At 39.6% G+C, this 15,612-nt stretch overlaps 1 protein-coding gene and 2 pseudogenes across 1 annotated transcript; 2 read left to right on the forward strand and 1 right to left on the reverse strand.

The window, feature by feature from the left end:
* Positions 1-873: 873 nt before the first annotated feature.
* LOC114749220 (protein DETOXIFICATION 16-like) lies at positions 874-2,705 on the reverse strand (annotated as a pseudogene).
* Positions 2,706-12,499: 9,794 nt separating this feature from the next.
* On the forward strand, positions 12,500-12,685 carry LOC114749280 (uncharacterized; annotated as a pseudogene).
* Positions 12,686-13,154: 469 nt separating this feature from the next.
* Positions 13,155-15,307, forward strand: LOC114749230 (uncharacterized). Its single transcript, XM_028937723.1, has 4 exons — positions 13,155-13,271; positions 13,809-13,945; positions 14,057-14,926; positions 15,106-15,307. Exons 1-4 carry the CDS (start codon positions 13,155-13,157, stop codon positions 15,305-15,307), a joined length of 1,326 nt encoding a protein of 441 aa, XP_028793556.1.
* Positions 15,308-15,612: the final 305 nt, after the last annotated feature.

The raw sequence follows: 15,612 nt of genomic DNA on the forward strand, positions 1-15,612 counted from the left end.
TTTCCCTTAATCTTTTTTTCTTTTTTACGTTGTATTATGAATTTCTGAATCTCAAATTTCTAAATAATTACGTAAAAATTTTAAATTTTAAAATATAATGAGTATCTTAATATATTTTCATATTGACATGTAAAATTAAAACTAGACATTAATTAAGCGAATCAACTCAACATCTCAATGCGGCAATTATTAAAAGGCTTGATACAAAATGAGGTAAAACTAAATTCAATATAGGATATCTTGGCCCAACAAGGCTGGTTTATATGTGCAATGGTAATATTTGATCACTTGGTACAGCGCCTGTGAGGAAGATGCTTGAACACACTGCTCTACTCTGAGCTTCCTTTGCCTGAAGACAAAAAACAACAAATCCCTTACCTTGTATATGGAAGCAAACCATAGCATACATATGCATATGCACACAGACCCAAGGTTATACATAAATATATGTATACACATATAAATAGAAACGTTTGTGTATAATTATAAACGATGGAGCTCTTTGCCTTGCTTCTTTTTCCCAATCAGTGCGAGCTGTGATGACAATGAACAATACCACTTGCAGTGCAAAAGCAACTACGATTCCCAACCACAGCCCCTGTTTCAGCCAACACAAACAATTGTAGAATTGTGCTCAGAATGATACAGCAAAACAATGACCAAATGAAGAAACAATAGTTTACTATTTACGTGTATTAATCCTAGTTTAATTTCACCTTGGCATTCATGTGCACAAGGAAAGCTAATATCACAGAACAAGGAACCCCAGCAAGATAAAAGGATGCCAGGTTCACGTACGCCCCAATCTTCTGCCATCCACACCCTCTCACGATGCCTGGCCATATATACACCATACTCGAATTTACATCACCTTCACACGTTTTGCTTTAATTTTAAGGACAATAGTACCATCAGCTCAAGCGTCCAAACTTTCAAGCTGTCCAAAGTTCAAAGACAAACATCAACGTACAACACCAAATCAAACACAATCACAATCTTAACTGTGACTTGAAACTGATACCAGAGCATAACAGCTGATGGAACAGCCAGTTTAAGGAAGTCAAGGATGTTGTGGAGCGCCTTGTTTGAGAAGCCCGTCCATGATTCTTTGCAGGAAGAGGAGAACCTCATATACAGTGCCATTAATACCACATTTACCCAATAAGACACAGAAATTGCTATGGCTGCTCCTCGACTTCCAAGTCCGTATTTGAAAATCAAAAGCCAACAAAACATGACATGAAGCAGAGCCGCAACCGTAGAAGTTATCATCATGGGCAAGACAATGTTCTGGGTTTGCAAGAATTTCATAAGGGATTGAAGGATGCCAAATGAGAATATGCTAGGAATCATGCAATAGGCATATGATCCTGCTTCTTTTGATATGAGTTTATCTTGCTTCATAGACACAAGAATTTGTTCTGTGTTAGCCCAGATTATTGCAAGGAGCACACTGCTCAATGAAAGAACGAATATGGATATTTGCATGTGTATGCCTAGCAAGTGGTACTGTTCTGCTCCATATGATTGACCACAGAAGGTGTCCAGGGAACTAGCTAATCCCATCTGTTCAGTTAATCACAAATTAAGTCAACAGATAACTAAAGTGGTTTAGAGAAAGAAAGAAAAGAAAAGAAAACAAAGAGATGTTTGATTCTCTTAACTTGTCTCAAAAATTGAAACTGTTAATTTTAAGGAGACCAACTTGTGTTGTAAATGCATTTTTTTATCTTGGCCTCAAAGAGAGACAGATCTATGATATTTAGAACTTGCGTGAGTAATAAACTTCAACACCATGTTTTTTCTGTTTTTTTTTTTTTTTTTTTGCGATAGACTCTATTTTCAAGTATCAATTTTACTCAGCAATCATATGTATACACTCGTTTCTTTTCCCAACAAATTTTCATTATTTATCATTATGATAATATTCTGTGCATGAGATGATAAACTGGTTATCGATTTATTCGGAGTTCATATATTAAATAAACCCTGCAAGCAGTCAAAAGACATTGGGAGTTCAGAACATGCGAAGAAAAAAATTCCATATACAGTTAATAGTATTGAAAAGGTCATGTGGTCGGGTATCAACACTTCAGGAAAATGCCAAATATCTCATGTTCCAAAATCGTTGTTGTTTCTCCCATGGCATGCAAAGCAAAGGACACAGCAACATATTTATTAACAACACAAGCAGCATTTGGCCGAAAACCGAAAAAAACTTATCAACAAAGATCCTTGGATTAGTCGCTTGCCATTGCCAAGGTACCTCAAAGATCAGAGAAACGTTCCTTCCGAGATTATTCAAAACTCAGAAAGTTCAGGACAAATGAACTCTTTGGTCTTTAAACACCTGAATTACTTGATCTTTGAATCTTGTCCTCCAACAAAGTTAACAATTTTCAAGAAGTGAATCGATCCGAGAATAGGATTCAGGGAAAAGTTACCGAGGAATAATCTCAAAAAATGCATGATGAAGAAGTTTGACAATGATGTCCTTCTTTGATGGTAAAAGTGAGAAGGAATGCATTTACCAGCAAGTTGAAGCCAGTGACAGAAGCGAAGGAGGTGGCCGTGGAAGCAGCAGAGAGAGAAAGGGTGCCAAGATGACCAACAAATAGGACAGAGATGGTTTGCAAACTGTACTGCAAGAGACCCACCGAGAAGAGAGGAAGTGCCAGGCTTAGTTGTCTCTTAGCTTATTCCATTACTGTGTAACTTCTTCGCAATCCCATGATGTCTTGTTTTTCGCTTGCTTTCCGATTTCTTCACTGTGAGTCTTCTCGAACTGCTTCCACTTGTTAGTGTTTCCAAAACAAGAAGTGAAAGAGATAAGTCGAAACATCATGCAGAGAAAAACAAACTACGGTGGTGGCACCACTTGGTTGTCTTCATTCATTTCAATAACTAGACGTGGACGAAAACCACCGCATTAGCTAAGCTGAGGGTCTGCAGTATTTGGCTTGGGTCAAGAGGCGTTTCTTGATTCTGATCACCTTAATTAATTAATTCATGTCATAACTCTAATGATTCTATTGTTTTAAAGGTAATAATAATTAAGTAGAAAAAGCATGCATTAATATGTATACAGCTGGCCAAAATTAATCAAATGCACCAGGGCCAATGCCGATCAATGGGGCCTGATGATTATATATATATATAGATATAGATATATTTATCCGCCTTAGCTTAATTAATTTAAAAATTGTTCAAGGCAAAGGTTATCAGATATGATGATTTGTCTTCCTAAAGTTTAATATCGGCAGGTCTTTTACTCTTTTTAGCAAAGAAATCAGCACGGCTCCTTCAGAATTGAAATACGTTATTTGGAAACTTTCCAATATTGAAGGCCCAATTTGAGTCTATAGTATTTGGCATTGATCTTACCTTTTGCAGTGAGGCTATGCTCAATGGTGGCTTTTAATTTATTGTGGCTAGGAGCGTGGTATTTTATTCATCATTATAGTGGATGGATTCATAAGTAGTCTGCTGATTAAGCTGAACTTCTAAATGCATAACTAGTCTATTGATTAAGCTGAATTTTTTCTCGACCTTCTTTTATTGAATTGCCACCATCAAATTTTCCTTCTCCACGGTACGATGCACACAGGAGATTAATTTCATGCAAGGACTGTAAAATGCGCATGAAATTGAATATAACGGTACACAAGAAAAATTTGGCAAGTCCCCCGGTGGCGCGCACATGAATCTGAAAAATGATCTAAAAAATGTTGAAGTACGTCCCCAAACAGTTCTGCTAAAAATTAAATTACAAATAGATATGAGGAAGGTGGGACGAAGGAAGATAAAGAATGTAGTACCACATTCAAGTATTCAACTCTTCATTCTCTCTATACCTTATTGACTTACTTACAAAGGGTCAAACTTATAATTTTCATCTTGCCATGGAAGTTTTTCCTTTGCAGGTCTTCTCTGTCCAGAGTGCTGAAGAACTTTACAAACTAAAACTCAAATGTTTGTTTCCGGGGGTGTTAGATTTTTGGGCTTGGATCCGCCCTTGATGGGCCGGATTATTTGACCCGGTATAAAGAGAATATATCAGTCAAATATCCAAGCGATATCATGATATGTTTGACTTGGTCAAATATCCTGAATCATATCCAATCGGTTACGATATAAATCTAATTAATTTATATTAAATTAATTAATTTATATTGTATAGATTAAATATATATTAAGTATATATATTTAGAATTAATTAAGATTGATTCTGGATTTGAATTCAAAATATCATGATATTATGAGATAAGGATATATTATATCTTATCTCAGATTTTATCTGATGGGCTCAGTGGATATTTTTTATGCTACCCAAAATATCCCTGACAAAAGCTATAAATAGAGGCTTCCCCCCATCAGTTCAAATCACTCCAGTAGTAGAGCTTTCCTACTATCTCTCTCTCTCTCTTAATTTTCTTTCTTGCAAAAGTGGTGCTCTGCTGTGCACTTAAAAGCTCAGACTTTTATAGTCTAGCTTAAGCGTGAGCTAAGGAGATCCGACCGACCCGACCCGAGATCCGACCCGGTATGTTTTCGATCCATTCTCCAATTTTTCTAACATTGGCATCAGAGCCGAGATGTTCTTGAGGCTCTCAATATATGTGTGCATATATATATTACACGCTCATTTTTTTTTCCGCTGCACCGTGAATATGCCGTATGCCATTCGAACTGAATATGCTTGTGTTTTAAACTCAAATACACACTCCGTTTATATAAGTGAAGTTCGAAAACATTACTTGTTACTCCGTAAGATTTAAAAACGTGATCGAAGTCTATTTTCTGGAGCTTCCAACGTCGGCCGTTCGAACCTTGTTTTTGGGTCTTTAAAATTGATGTTTTTTAAAGAAAATAAACCCATAGAGTTGTAGAGCACGAAAATACGAGTCCATAGACACCTAAAATGCATAAAACGGAGCTCGGAGGAGGAAGATACGGCGGTTCGAAAATGGCGGGTCGCGACGGACCCGCCGGAGCTCCAGCCGGATCTGGGGCGACCCGGCTGGAGGTCAGGGACGACCTGACCAGCCCAAAACGGCGTCGTTTTGGGCTGGCCAGGACGCAGCGTTTCACTTTAAGTGAAACGCTGCGTTTCGGGTCCGTGGACCCGGATCTCCCTGGAAGTCGGGTCGGTAGACCGACCCGACCGACCCTTTAAAAAAAATTTTTTATTTAAAAAAATAATAATAATAATAATAATAAATAATTTTTTTTTGAAATTAAAAAAAAATTTCTGAAATTTTTTTGGACGCGCCATGTGGGCGCGTGGGGTCCACCTAGGGACCCTTTGGTCATAAAAAGCACATATATAGACTCCTTGAGACGTGAGGAATCAAATAGGACAGGTCAGTGACGGCGAGAGGCCGGAAAGGCGGCGCGTGTATGACACGCGCCGGTCCCGAGAGTGGGCGATCCTAGCTCTTTTAAAAAAAAAAAAAAATTTTGCTTGTTGGGGCGCGTGAGGGACTATTTTTGAGCCCTGTTTGACCTGAAATATTTCTAAAATCATGAGCTATGAATTAATATATTATGTGCTGTTTTTTTGTGACTTTTTGGGTATGAAAAATAGCAAATAAATGTTTTGAATATTTATTTTTATATTTTTCTTAACTTGTTCTTTTTGGGTTTAGGAAATGGCCAACTCAAACTCAAATTCTAACTCCTCTTTTGGAAAATATCCAACTTATTCTCCACTTTCTGATGCTCCGAAATCTTCAAATAATTATGCTGCCGAAAGTACAAATAAAAGAAAAGCGCCTCAATCACAAGTAAACTCTAATGTACCTGAGGGGAGCAGTGGTAAAAGGAAATGTGTTCCTGACCAACAAGAGGAAGAAGTCTGCAGACCCAAGGACATAAATTTAATAGAAAAGATAGCAGAAAAGCATGCTGATGAATACAAGCATCAAAAGTGCCTATTTTCAAAATTGAATTATTATGCTAAACAAATTGTCAATGAGCAAGACGCACTCTTTTTCTCAAATATTGCAATCCAGTACAGAGAGGAACTGGCAAGGAGGGGACACATATTTAGTGAAGCATTTTTTAAACAATGTCTCTGTAGATGCTGGAAAGGTGTTAAAGAGAGTTTGAGAGAACCAATGATAAAATATATCATGAACGAATGAGTTTTTGTTCACATTTATATTTCTTTTCATTTAATGTTTACTCTTGAGACTTCATTTTTGGAATTATCCAATTTTTTTTGTAAACATTCATGCTTCAATAAATAAAGTTTTTTTTATTTTTCAAATGCTTTATTTGAGTGGGAGTTTCATGAGGAAAACTCCAAATTGGGGATATGTTCAAGGAAAGTCAAAGGTAAGAAAGGTAAGAGACTAACCAGGAGTAATGGGATGGGAGCCAACCTAGTTGTCTCCTGATCATGAAAATGGTGAGACTCTTACCCAGGCGACCTATGACCTACTTGAACAAAAGTGTATATATTGCATACCATACTAAAATGCATTGTTGTCTATGTGATAGCACGATGTCTCAAAGAGGAATCAAGTCCATTATAGCTGACCTCGTAGGAGGTGACAAGCTGAACGGAGACAATTACAGCATGTGGCGTCGTAAGATATCGTATGTCCTCGAAGAACAAGAAGTCACTGATGTGTTGACTACTTTTCTTCCAGAGCCTGAGGCAAATGCATCGCGAAGGGACCAGGACGGCTACGCGGCCTGGAAAAGAAGGGACACTATCGCCAGAATAACCATGCTGAGTGCCATGACTGACGATGTGTTGGTGCAATTCGAAACACACCCTTCCGCCTCTGCCATGTGGGCAGCGCTGAAATCCGAATTTGACGGCACCTCTGCTGCAAGGCTTAGGAGACTCACCGTCAAACTTGATAATTTCAAGCTGGGTCCTAACACTCCCATAAGGCATCACCTAAGGGCAATGCAGAACTTAATCAGGGAGCTTAAGGAAGCCGGAGGCGCTCTATCTGACGAGCAACAGATTCAAGCTGTCATGAGATCTCTCCCAGCAAGTTGGGATACCATGAAACACACCATTACTCATAATGAGAGTATAAAAACCTTTGCTGATGTAGCTCGCCACCTCCAACTGGAGGATGATCGGATGGAAACTGTGAAGCCTGTTAGTAAGGCATATTTAACTGAAGGAAAGGGAGGGACAACCTCCCAAAACCAGTCCAAGAGAAGCAAAGGCTCTCAAAATAAGAAAGGCGGCCCTAAAGTGAAGAAGGGAAAGAGTCCCTTCAAGAAAGGCAAGAAACCTGCAAAGAAGCGGAACATAGCAACCATCAAATGCTATGCTTGCCAACAAAAGGGACATTATGCCAAGGACTGCCCTGAGCAGAAAAAGGTATTGGATTCAGATTCAATACATTTCTCTTATGTTTCTAGCACTGCGTTTATTGCTGAAACTAATCCTGTTTGGGTTATAGACTCAGGGGCCACAGACCACGTGAGCAAGGATCGTGGGAACTTCACAGAATTTCGTCGGTTACCAGCAAGAAGCAGATGGCTTTATGTTGGGAACAACGCGAGAGTAGAAGTCAAAGGGATCGGTACTTGTGAGCTGACCCTGCATGGAGGAAGGACCCTAGTCCTGCAAAATGTCCTCTACGCTCCGGAAATCCGACGAAATCTTGTGTCTGTTATTTCCTTAGTTAAATTTCATTTCAATGTCTTTTTTCATGATTTCACAGTAGACATTTCGTATGGGACCAACTTTTCAGTTTCTGGTTATGTTTCGGATGGTTTCTTTGTTTTAGAAAATTTCAATGATAATTTTTCTAGTTCTTGCTATGCGCTTTCTTCCGATGTCAATTACGATATATGGCACGCTAGATTAGGACATATTGGTCAAGAACGCATGACCAAACTAGCAAAAGAGGGTTTGCTAGGAAACGTGTCCAAAAAGGAAATGTCTCTGTGTGAACATTGCCTTGCTGGCAAGAGTACAAGGAAGCCTTTCGGAAAGGCAACCAGGGCTAACCAACCTCTTGAATTGGTACACTCTGATATTTGCGGACCAATGAGTGTTAGGGCACGTCACGGAGCATGGTATTTTATTACCTTCATCGATGATTCTTCCCGATATGGCTATACTTACCTGATTTCCCACAAATTTGAGGCATTAGAGTGCTTTAGAAAATATCTCAATCTAGTGGAAAATCAGCTAGGTTCAAGAATCAAAGCCTTAAGAACTGACCGAGGCCGAGAATACCTCTCTGATCAGTTCAAGGAGCTCTGTGAAGAAAGGGGCATTGTTAGGCAACTAACAATCCCTGGCACTCCTCAACAGAACGGAGTTGCTGAAAGGAGAAATAGAACTCTCCTCGATATGGTTAGATCAATGATGGCACAAGCTGAGCTTCCAACCTCATATTGGGGAGATGCTCTTTTAACTGCCACATTCATACTTAACCGAGTGCCTTCTAAATCAGTCACAACAACCCCTTATGAATCATGGACAAACCGCAAACCGGATCTAAGCATCCTAAGACCATGGGGGTCAGCGGCCTATATTCGTGATTCTTCCCATAAATATGACAAGCTAGAACCAAGGGGCAAAAAGTGTATCTTCATAAGATACTCTGAGAACTCTAAGGGGTATGTCTTCATTGGTGAAAATGATGACGGCTCAGTGACTGAGATAGAGTCAAGGGACGCAACGTTCATAGAAACCGAATATCCTAGCAGAGGGAGTATTGATCGAACAAGCCGTCTTTATGAGGATGATGGCAATGAGGTACAACAAAGTGTTCCTCAGTCTACTGATCCGAGTGGGAGGGTTGAACCATTTTCACAACAAGGTTTAACCCAGTCACAGGAAGTAAGTCCTGCAACTACCCCACTTAGGAGAAGTAACAGAGACAAAACCCTAAGAGACGCTTCTCAATTGAAGGAGCAACCTTCATCGTTAGTCCAGAGCACGATGAAGAAGACCCCGTAAGTGTTAAAGAAGCACTAACAGGACCTGCTAAGGAAAAATGGCAGAAGGCCTTACAAGAGGAAATGGATTCCATGGAATCCAACCAAGTATGGGAATTAGTTGATCTACCACCTGGCCGAAAGGCAATTGGGAGCAAGTGGGTTCTCAAGTACAAACGTAAGGCTGATGGATCAATTGATAAACCCAAAGCAAGGTTAGTTGCCAAAGGGTATACACAACGGGAAGGAGTGGATTACGCAGACACCTTCTCACCTGTTGTACGTTTCAACTCGATACGACTGATACTGGCTTTAGTAGCAAGTTTAGACTTAGAGTTACATCAGATGGATGTAAAAACCGCCTTCTTAAATGGAGAACTAGATGAGGAAATCTATATGGAACAGCCTGAGGGCTTCATACAGAAAGGGAACGAACAAAAGGTTTGTAAACTATTGAGATCCATTTATGGACTCAAGCAATCATCTAGGCAGTGGTACTTAAGGTTCCACAAAGCTATAAGCTCCTATGACTTTGAAATGATCGAGGAAGATCACTGTGTTTATATCAAGCGGTTTGGAGACAACTTTGTCATTCTATCCCTCTATGTTGATGACATACTACTGGCTGGTACCAATCTTAAACTAATAAAGATGATCAAAGAGTGGTTATCCTTGAACTTCGAGATGAAAGACATGGGCGAAGCAGAATATATCTTAGGCGTTAAGATAAGAAGAGATCGTTCTAGAAAATTGCTGTCATTGTCACAAAAGGCATACATAGCAAAGATTCTTGAGCGTTTCAATATGAGAGACTGCAAGCCTATGGATACCCCTGTGGTTAAGGGACATAACCTAAGTGAGGAAATGCGCCCTACAAAACAATGCGATATAGAACGCATGAAGAGAGTCCCATACTCAAGTGCCGTTGGCAGCCTAATGTACGCCATGTTGTGTACCAGGCCAGACATATGCTTCGCAGTCGGACTTGTGAGTCGATTCCAATCCAATCCAGGAGTCAAACACTGGGAAGCTGTAAAGAGGATTATGAGATATCTAAAAGGAACCATGGACTATGAGCTATGCTATCAAGGAAATGGCCTTCGTGCGGAGGGTTATTCCGATGCTGATTGGGCAGGAGACCTGGACGAGCGACACTCGACGTCAGGCTATGCTTTCCTACTGAATAACGGAGCAATCTCCTGGAGCAGCAAGAAACAAACGTGTGTGTCTCTTTCATCCATGGAAGCAGAATATGTAGCCTGTTCTGCAGCTGTCCAAGAAGCTGTGTGGCTCAAAAGATTCTTAGTACGATTGGGAATCCATGGTGGGAGTGAGGGACCAACTCTGATTCACTGCGATAGTCAAGCAGCAATCGCCTATGCAAAGGACCCTAAGTACCACAATCGTACTAAGCATATAGACATAAAGTATCACTTTGTAAGGGATATGATCGCTAAGAAACAAGTGACAGTTCAATACTTGTCCACTCATAAGATGTTGGCAGATCCCCTAACCAAGCCTATAGCTAGAGATCCTTTCGTTAAGCATGTAAAGGCCTTGGGCATGCGTAGAGCATGATGTATTGAACTCCTTTTTCTTTTTGATCCTTTTTGTTCAAATACGCAGGCACAAGGCATGTTGTACTGAACCTTTTCTCTTACTTAGTAATTCAATGCATTTTATCCAGTTCAAAGAAATTTTTCTTGTATATTTGTGTATTTATACATGCATAGGCACAAGGTATGCAATACAAATATGTCGTACAGGTCACAAGGTTGGCTCACTCACACGAGCAACCGCCTCGCTATGTTCTCATGGGATATAGAAGGTTTGACAGCAGATGATCACCATGAGATGGTAGAGAAGAATCACTGCACAAATGTCACCTCAGCTAGACTGAGATGAGACCCATAAAAAGTTTGGGCCGAATCATGGATAATGTGTCATCCATGAGACCTGTAGCCAGACAAGGAACTCTTTACTAGTGAGACGTCATATATAGTTGTGATGAAAGAGCTCCTGGTTCAAATGTTGGAGTGCATTTGGAACTTAAGTCTGTACGGTGCTATTAAAACCAAAAGCGACATACTCCACTTAGTGGATTGAGCACCGTAACATGCAATTCATACTGCATGAGCTCACTCAAATCCGCAACAAGGGACGTAGATGGAAGATCCCTGATCCATTACGGTGTGAGTCCCAGAAAGGAAATAAACCTTTCATAATGCCCTTAAGACTTAGACAACATCACAAGGTTTTGGTTTAGTGGCAGCTACTCTAGCCTAAACCCCATGGTCAAGAATGATACGATCTAACGGGTCAAGACTGAGAAAGCGGCTATGCCAAATCTAAATGATGAATAGTCAGAAGGAAGGTTTATCCTGAAATACACATCTACGTTGGTGTCTGTGACATGTCCCTTGCAGGTTGAACAGAACAACTAAGCAAGTGTGGATACCATACGTATAAAAAAAGGCAATCTGAGTAAACAAAATAACTCGAGAGGGATTAGATATGCCACAAGTAAAGTGTATGGATAAAACTAGGGCATTCGAGGCAACAAGCATACAATTTGCAGGTACACCAAGGGTGTTCTTGTGTGCTGGTCCTGCATAAAGGATTCCTAGTGCACAGGCGCCCGAATCGATGACGTCATGCCCACGCGGTCACGGCAGACACCTAGTATGAAGCAATGAAAGATTTAGCTATCGCACGATGGACAGCCCATCAAGTGCGAGTGGGAGATGTTAGATTTTTGGGCTTGGATCCGCCCTTGATGGGCCGGATTATTTGACCCGGGTATAAAGAGAATATATCAGTCAAATATCCAAGCGATATCATGATATGTTTGACTTGGTCAAACATCCTGAATCATATCCAATCGGTTACGATATAAATCTAATTAATTTATATTAAATTAATTAATTTATATTGTATAGATTAAATATATATTAAGTATATATATTTAGAATTAATTAGATTGATTCTGGATTTGAATTCAAAATATCATGATATTATGAGATAAGGATATATTATATCTTATCTCAGATTTTATCTGATGGGCTCAGTGGATATTTTTATGCTACCCAAAATATCCCTGACAAAAGCTATAAATAGAGGCTTCCCCCCATCAGTTCAAATCACTCCAGTAGTAGAGCTTTCCTACTATCTCTCTCTCTCTCTTAATTTTCTTTCTTGCAAAAGTGGTGCTCTGCTGTGCACTTAAAAGCTCAGACTTTTATAGTCTAGCTTAAGCGTGAGCTAAGGAGATCCGACCGACCCGACCCGAGATCCGACCCGGTATGTTTTCGATCCATTCTCCAATTTTTCTAACAGGGGGAGGGCCCATTCCAGATTTCCAGTAGCTTGCTGAGATATCACAAGTGTAGAGCAAAGAGAATCATGCTCTCCTTGAAGTCTAATATTTCACAAGTTGAAGTCCTGCCCTTCCGGAGTTTTAAGTTATAAATTCTCAGAATAATCTTGCCATAAAAGCTAGTCCCACACTGAGGAGCGGAAAAGGCAACAAAGCGTAGGGCAAGTATAAAAGATTACCGAATGCACAATACAAAACATGTCTTTCTTGGCCTTTCGGCTAAGATCAAGTGTCGTATGTGTTCTTATTAGTTTAATATCTGACAGGTGGGTCATCGGCCCACATGATATTAAATTTATTTTACTCGGGGGAGCGTCCATCACGGTAGGGATTCTCAAGCGTCGCCCATGCGTTACACTACTGCACTTCCCTGGCGCACCCCACCAAGCCCATTTTGGCCAACAATACCTGTTTGGACTTGTGGGGAGATTCAGGCCCTAAGCTGTGTCTGATATAGGGCCCGCTACAGCACCTCATTGAGCCCAACTATGAAACTCTTTGGTGTAGGCTCAGCGGTCATCCTTAATTTTAGGATGCACATAGTTGGCGCATTAATCCTGTCGATGCTAGAGCTCTGACATCAATGGGGGTTTAGGGTGTTGACGGTTAGGCTGTTGACACAGCTAGCGGGTCTCTGGCGAGGGTTGTTTCCTTTTTTTCATTTTTCAATGGAATATTTTGGTAATTTTGTTTGAATTTCACAATTTTAATTTAAGTTAAGGTAACTCATAGGGATTATGTGCATGGTTATTAGTATTGTGCGATTCGCGATTCGGATCGCACGATACGCTACAGATTGCACACTGGGAGATACGAATCTCCCAGTGTATCTCATTGCCGTCTGAATCGCGCCATGAATCGCGCGATTCACGCCGGAATCGTGCGAATCGCGCGACGCCGGTGGATCGCGCGATTCTGGATGTTGTCGGGTCGCGCGGATCCGACCCGGATCTTTGCGCGACCCGACACGGTAATACCCCCTTTTTTGTTTTTTTTTTTCAATTTTTTTGTTATTTAAAGGAAGAAACTGCCGCAAATTGAATTATAAGCATGTGAAACCCTATTTTTTTATTCCCATATGCTCTGTTCTTCACGTTCTGTATCTTGTGCCCCACGGTTGCATTTTTTCTCCTCTTCTTCTGGTCCTTTTTGGTCGAAAAGTAATAAAAATTGAAGGCTGTTGCTGACTTGCTGGTTGATTGGGGTCCATTCTACTCCTATTTGGTAATTTTTTCCTGCTTCTTTTTTGCTTCTATTGGATATTATATTTGTGAAGGTAGGAAAAATGAGTCAGACTTAGAATAAGAAAAAAAGGAAGCTGATATTACATGGAATCACTGTGAAAGTGTTCCTCCCCATAGACTTATGGTTAAATGCAAATACTGTTCACATCAATGTTGGGGTGGGGTAGCTAGGATGAAACATCATTTGGCTGGAACTAGAGAGAATGTGAGTCCTTGTATAAGTGTTCCTGATGAAGTGAAAAATTTGTTTGTTAAAATGTTAGAAAATAGAGAAAAAAAGTAAAGATGCCAGTAGTGTTGAAATATTTGAAGAGGCAACTGCTCAAGATGCTAAGGGGAAGGAAGGGACATCAAAAACTACCAAACAGAAAACAATGAATGAGATGGTAAAAGATAGAGAGTTAGTAATTCAAGATATTTGTAAATGCATCTATGGTAATGCTTTATCATTTAATTTGGTGAGAAGTCCACTATTCATTCAAATGTTAAAATCTGTTGGTGAATATGGTAGGGGTTTGAAACCTCCAAGTTATCATGAGGTGAGAGTTTCTCACTTGAAAAAAGCAGTTGATAAAATTCAAGAAAGTTTAGCAAAGTATAAGAAGGAATGGGAGAAATGGGGCTGTACCTTGATGTGTGATGGTTGGACTGATGGTAAAGGAAGGTCTCTTACTAATTTTTTAGTTAACAGTCCTAGTGGAACAGTTTTTCTAAAGTCAGTGGATACAAGTAGTGTGATTAAGGATGCTAAACAAATGTTTGAATTACTAGACAATCTGGTTGAGGAAATTGGGGAGGATAATGTGGTGCAAGTTGTGACAGATGGTGCGTCAAATCTCGTGGCAGCAGGGAAGATGTTAGAAGAGAAGAGAACAAAATTATTTTGGTCCCCTTGTGCAGCACACTGTCTTGATTTAATCCTTGAAGACATTGGGCAACTTCCAGTATTTTATAATACCATCACCAATGCAAAGAAAATAACAACCTTCATTTATAGGCATACATGGGTCCTTAACTTGTATAGAAAGTATTCTAAAGGAAAAGAATTAGCTAGACCGGCAGTGACAAGGTTTGCAACAGCTTATCTTACACTAAGTTGTATATTGCGACAAAAAAATGCTCTTCGAACCATGTTTGCTTCAGATGATTGGACTTCTAGTACTTTTGCTAGTAAAAGTGAGGGCAAGCAAGTGGTGGACATGGTTTTTGGGGATTCTAGATTTTGGAGTTCCATCAAATATTGCTTAAAGTGTGTGAGTCCACTTGTAAAAGTTTTAAGACTTGTAGATGGTGACTCTAAACCTGCTATGCCATATATTTATGAAGCAATGGACAGAGCCAAAGAAGAGATTGCTGACAATTTTGAAAAGAAGGAATCAAGGTATAAAAAAATATGGAAGATCATTGATATTCGTTGGACTTTGCAATTACATAGACCCCTCCATGCGGCTGCCTACTTTCTTAATCCTAAGTAAGTTTTATACACTTTAAATTTTAAATATTATTGTTTAATTGTATGTTAGAACTTAGAAAAACATAACTTATTTGTTATTTTCGTAGGTTTCATTATGATGAAAAATTTAATGCGGACCAGGAAGTTTATTTTGGTTTATATGAAACTATTGAGAGAATGATTCCGGATAGAAAGACAAGATTTTTAGTTGATCAACAACTTGAAGCATTTAAGTCTGCTAAGGGGCTTTTTGGAAGGAGCATGGCAATAGATACTAGAAACAAAAAGCAACCTGGTACCATTCTCTAGTCTATAGTCTATTCTATTTAGAAGACTGTAATTTTTAATCTTAATAATAAATATGAATTTTTGAAATCATTTCTCATTATTGTATCTTTTTTTAGCTCTTTGGTGGGAAAGTTATGGAGGAGAGGGCAAGGAGTTGCAAAAGATAGCTATGAGGATTTTGAGTCTCACGTGTAGTGCTACTGGATGTGAAAGAAATTGGAGCACATTTGATCAAGTGCATACTAAGCGAAGAAATCGTTTAGAACAACAAAGGTTAAATGCACTTGTATTTGTCAAGTACAACCTTCAACTTGAGATGAGACAAA

This window comes from Neltuma alba, unplaced genomic scaffold (assembly GCF_004799145.2).
Source record: "Neltuma alba isolate B1F8T4 unplaced genomic scaffold, ASM479914v2 tig00000960_pilon, whole genome shotgun sequence".
Lineage (NCBI taxonomy): Eukaryota > Viridiplantae > Streptophyta > Magnoliopsida > Fabales > Fabaceae > Neltuma > Neltuma alba.

Bases quoted from the DNA above. Each gene is read 5' to 3' on its own strand.
- LOC114749230 (XM_028937723.1), top strand. From the start codon at position 13,155: ATGAATCGCGCGATTCACGCCGGAATCGTGCGAATCGCGCGACGCCGG. The intron at 13,272-13,808 runs GTAATACCCCCT...TTAAAATGTTAG, and splicing joins TCTTTGCGCGACCCGACACG to AAAATAGAGAAAAAAAGTAA. The intron at 14,927-15,105 runs GTATAAAAAAAT...TTATTTTCGTAG, and splicing joins TTTGAAAAGAAGGAATCAAG to GTTTCATTATGATGAAAAAT.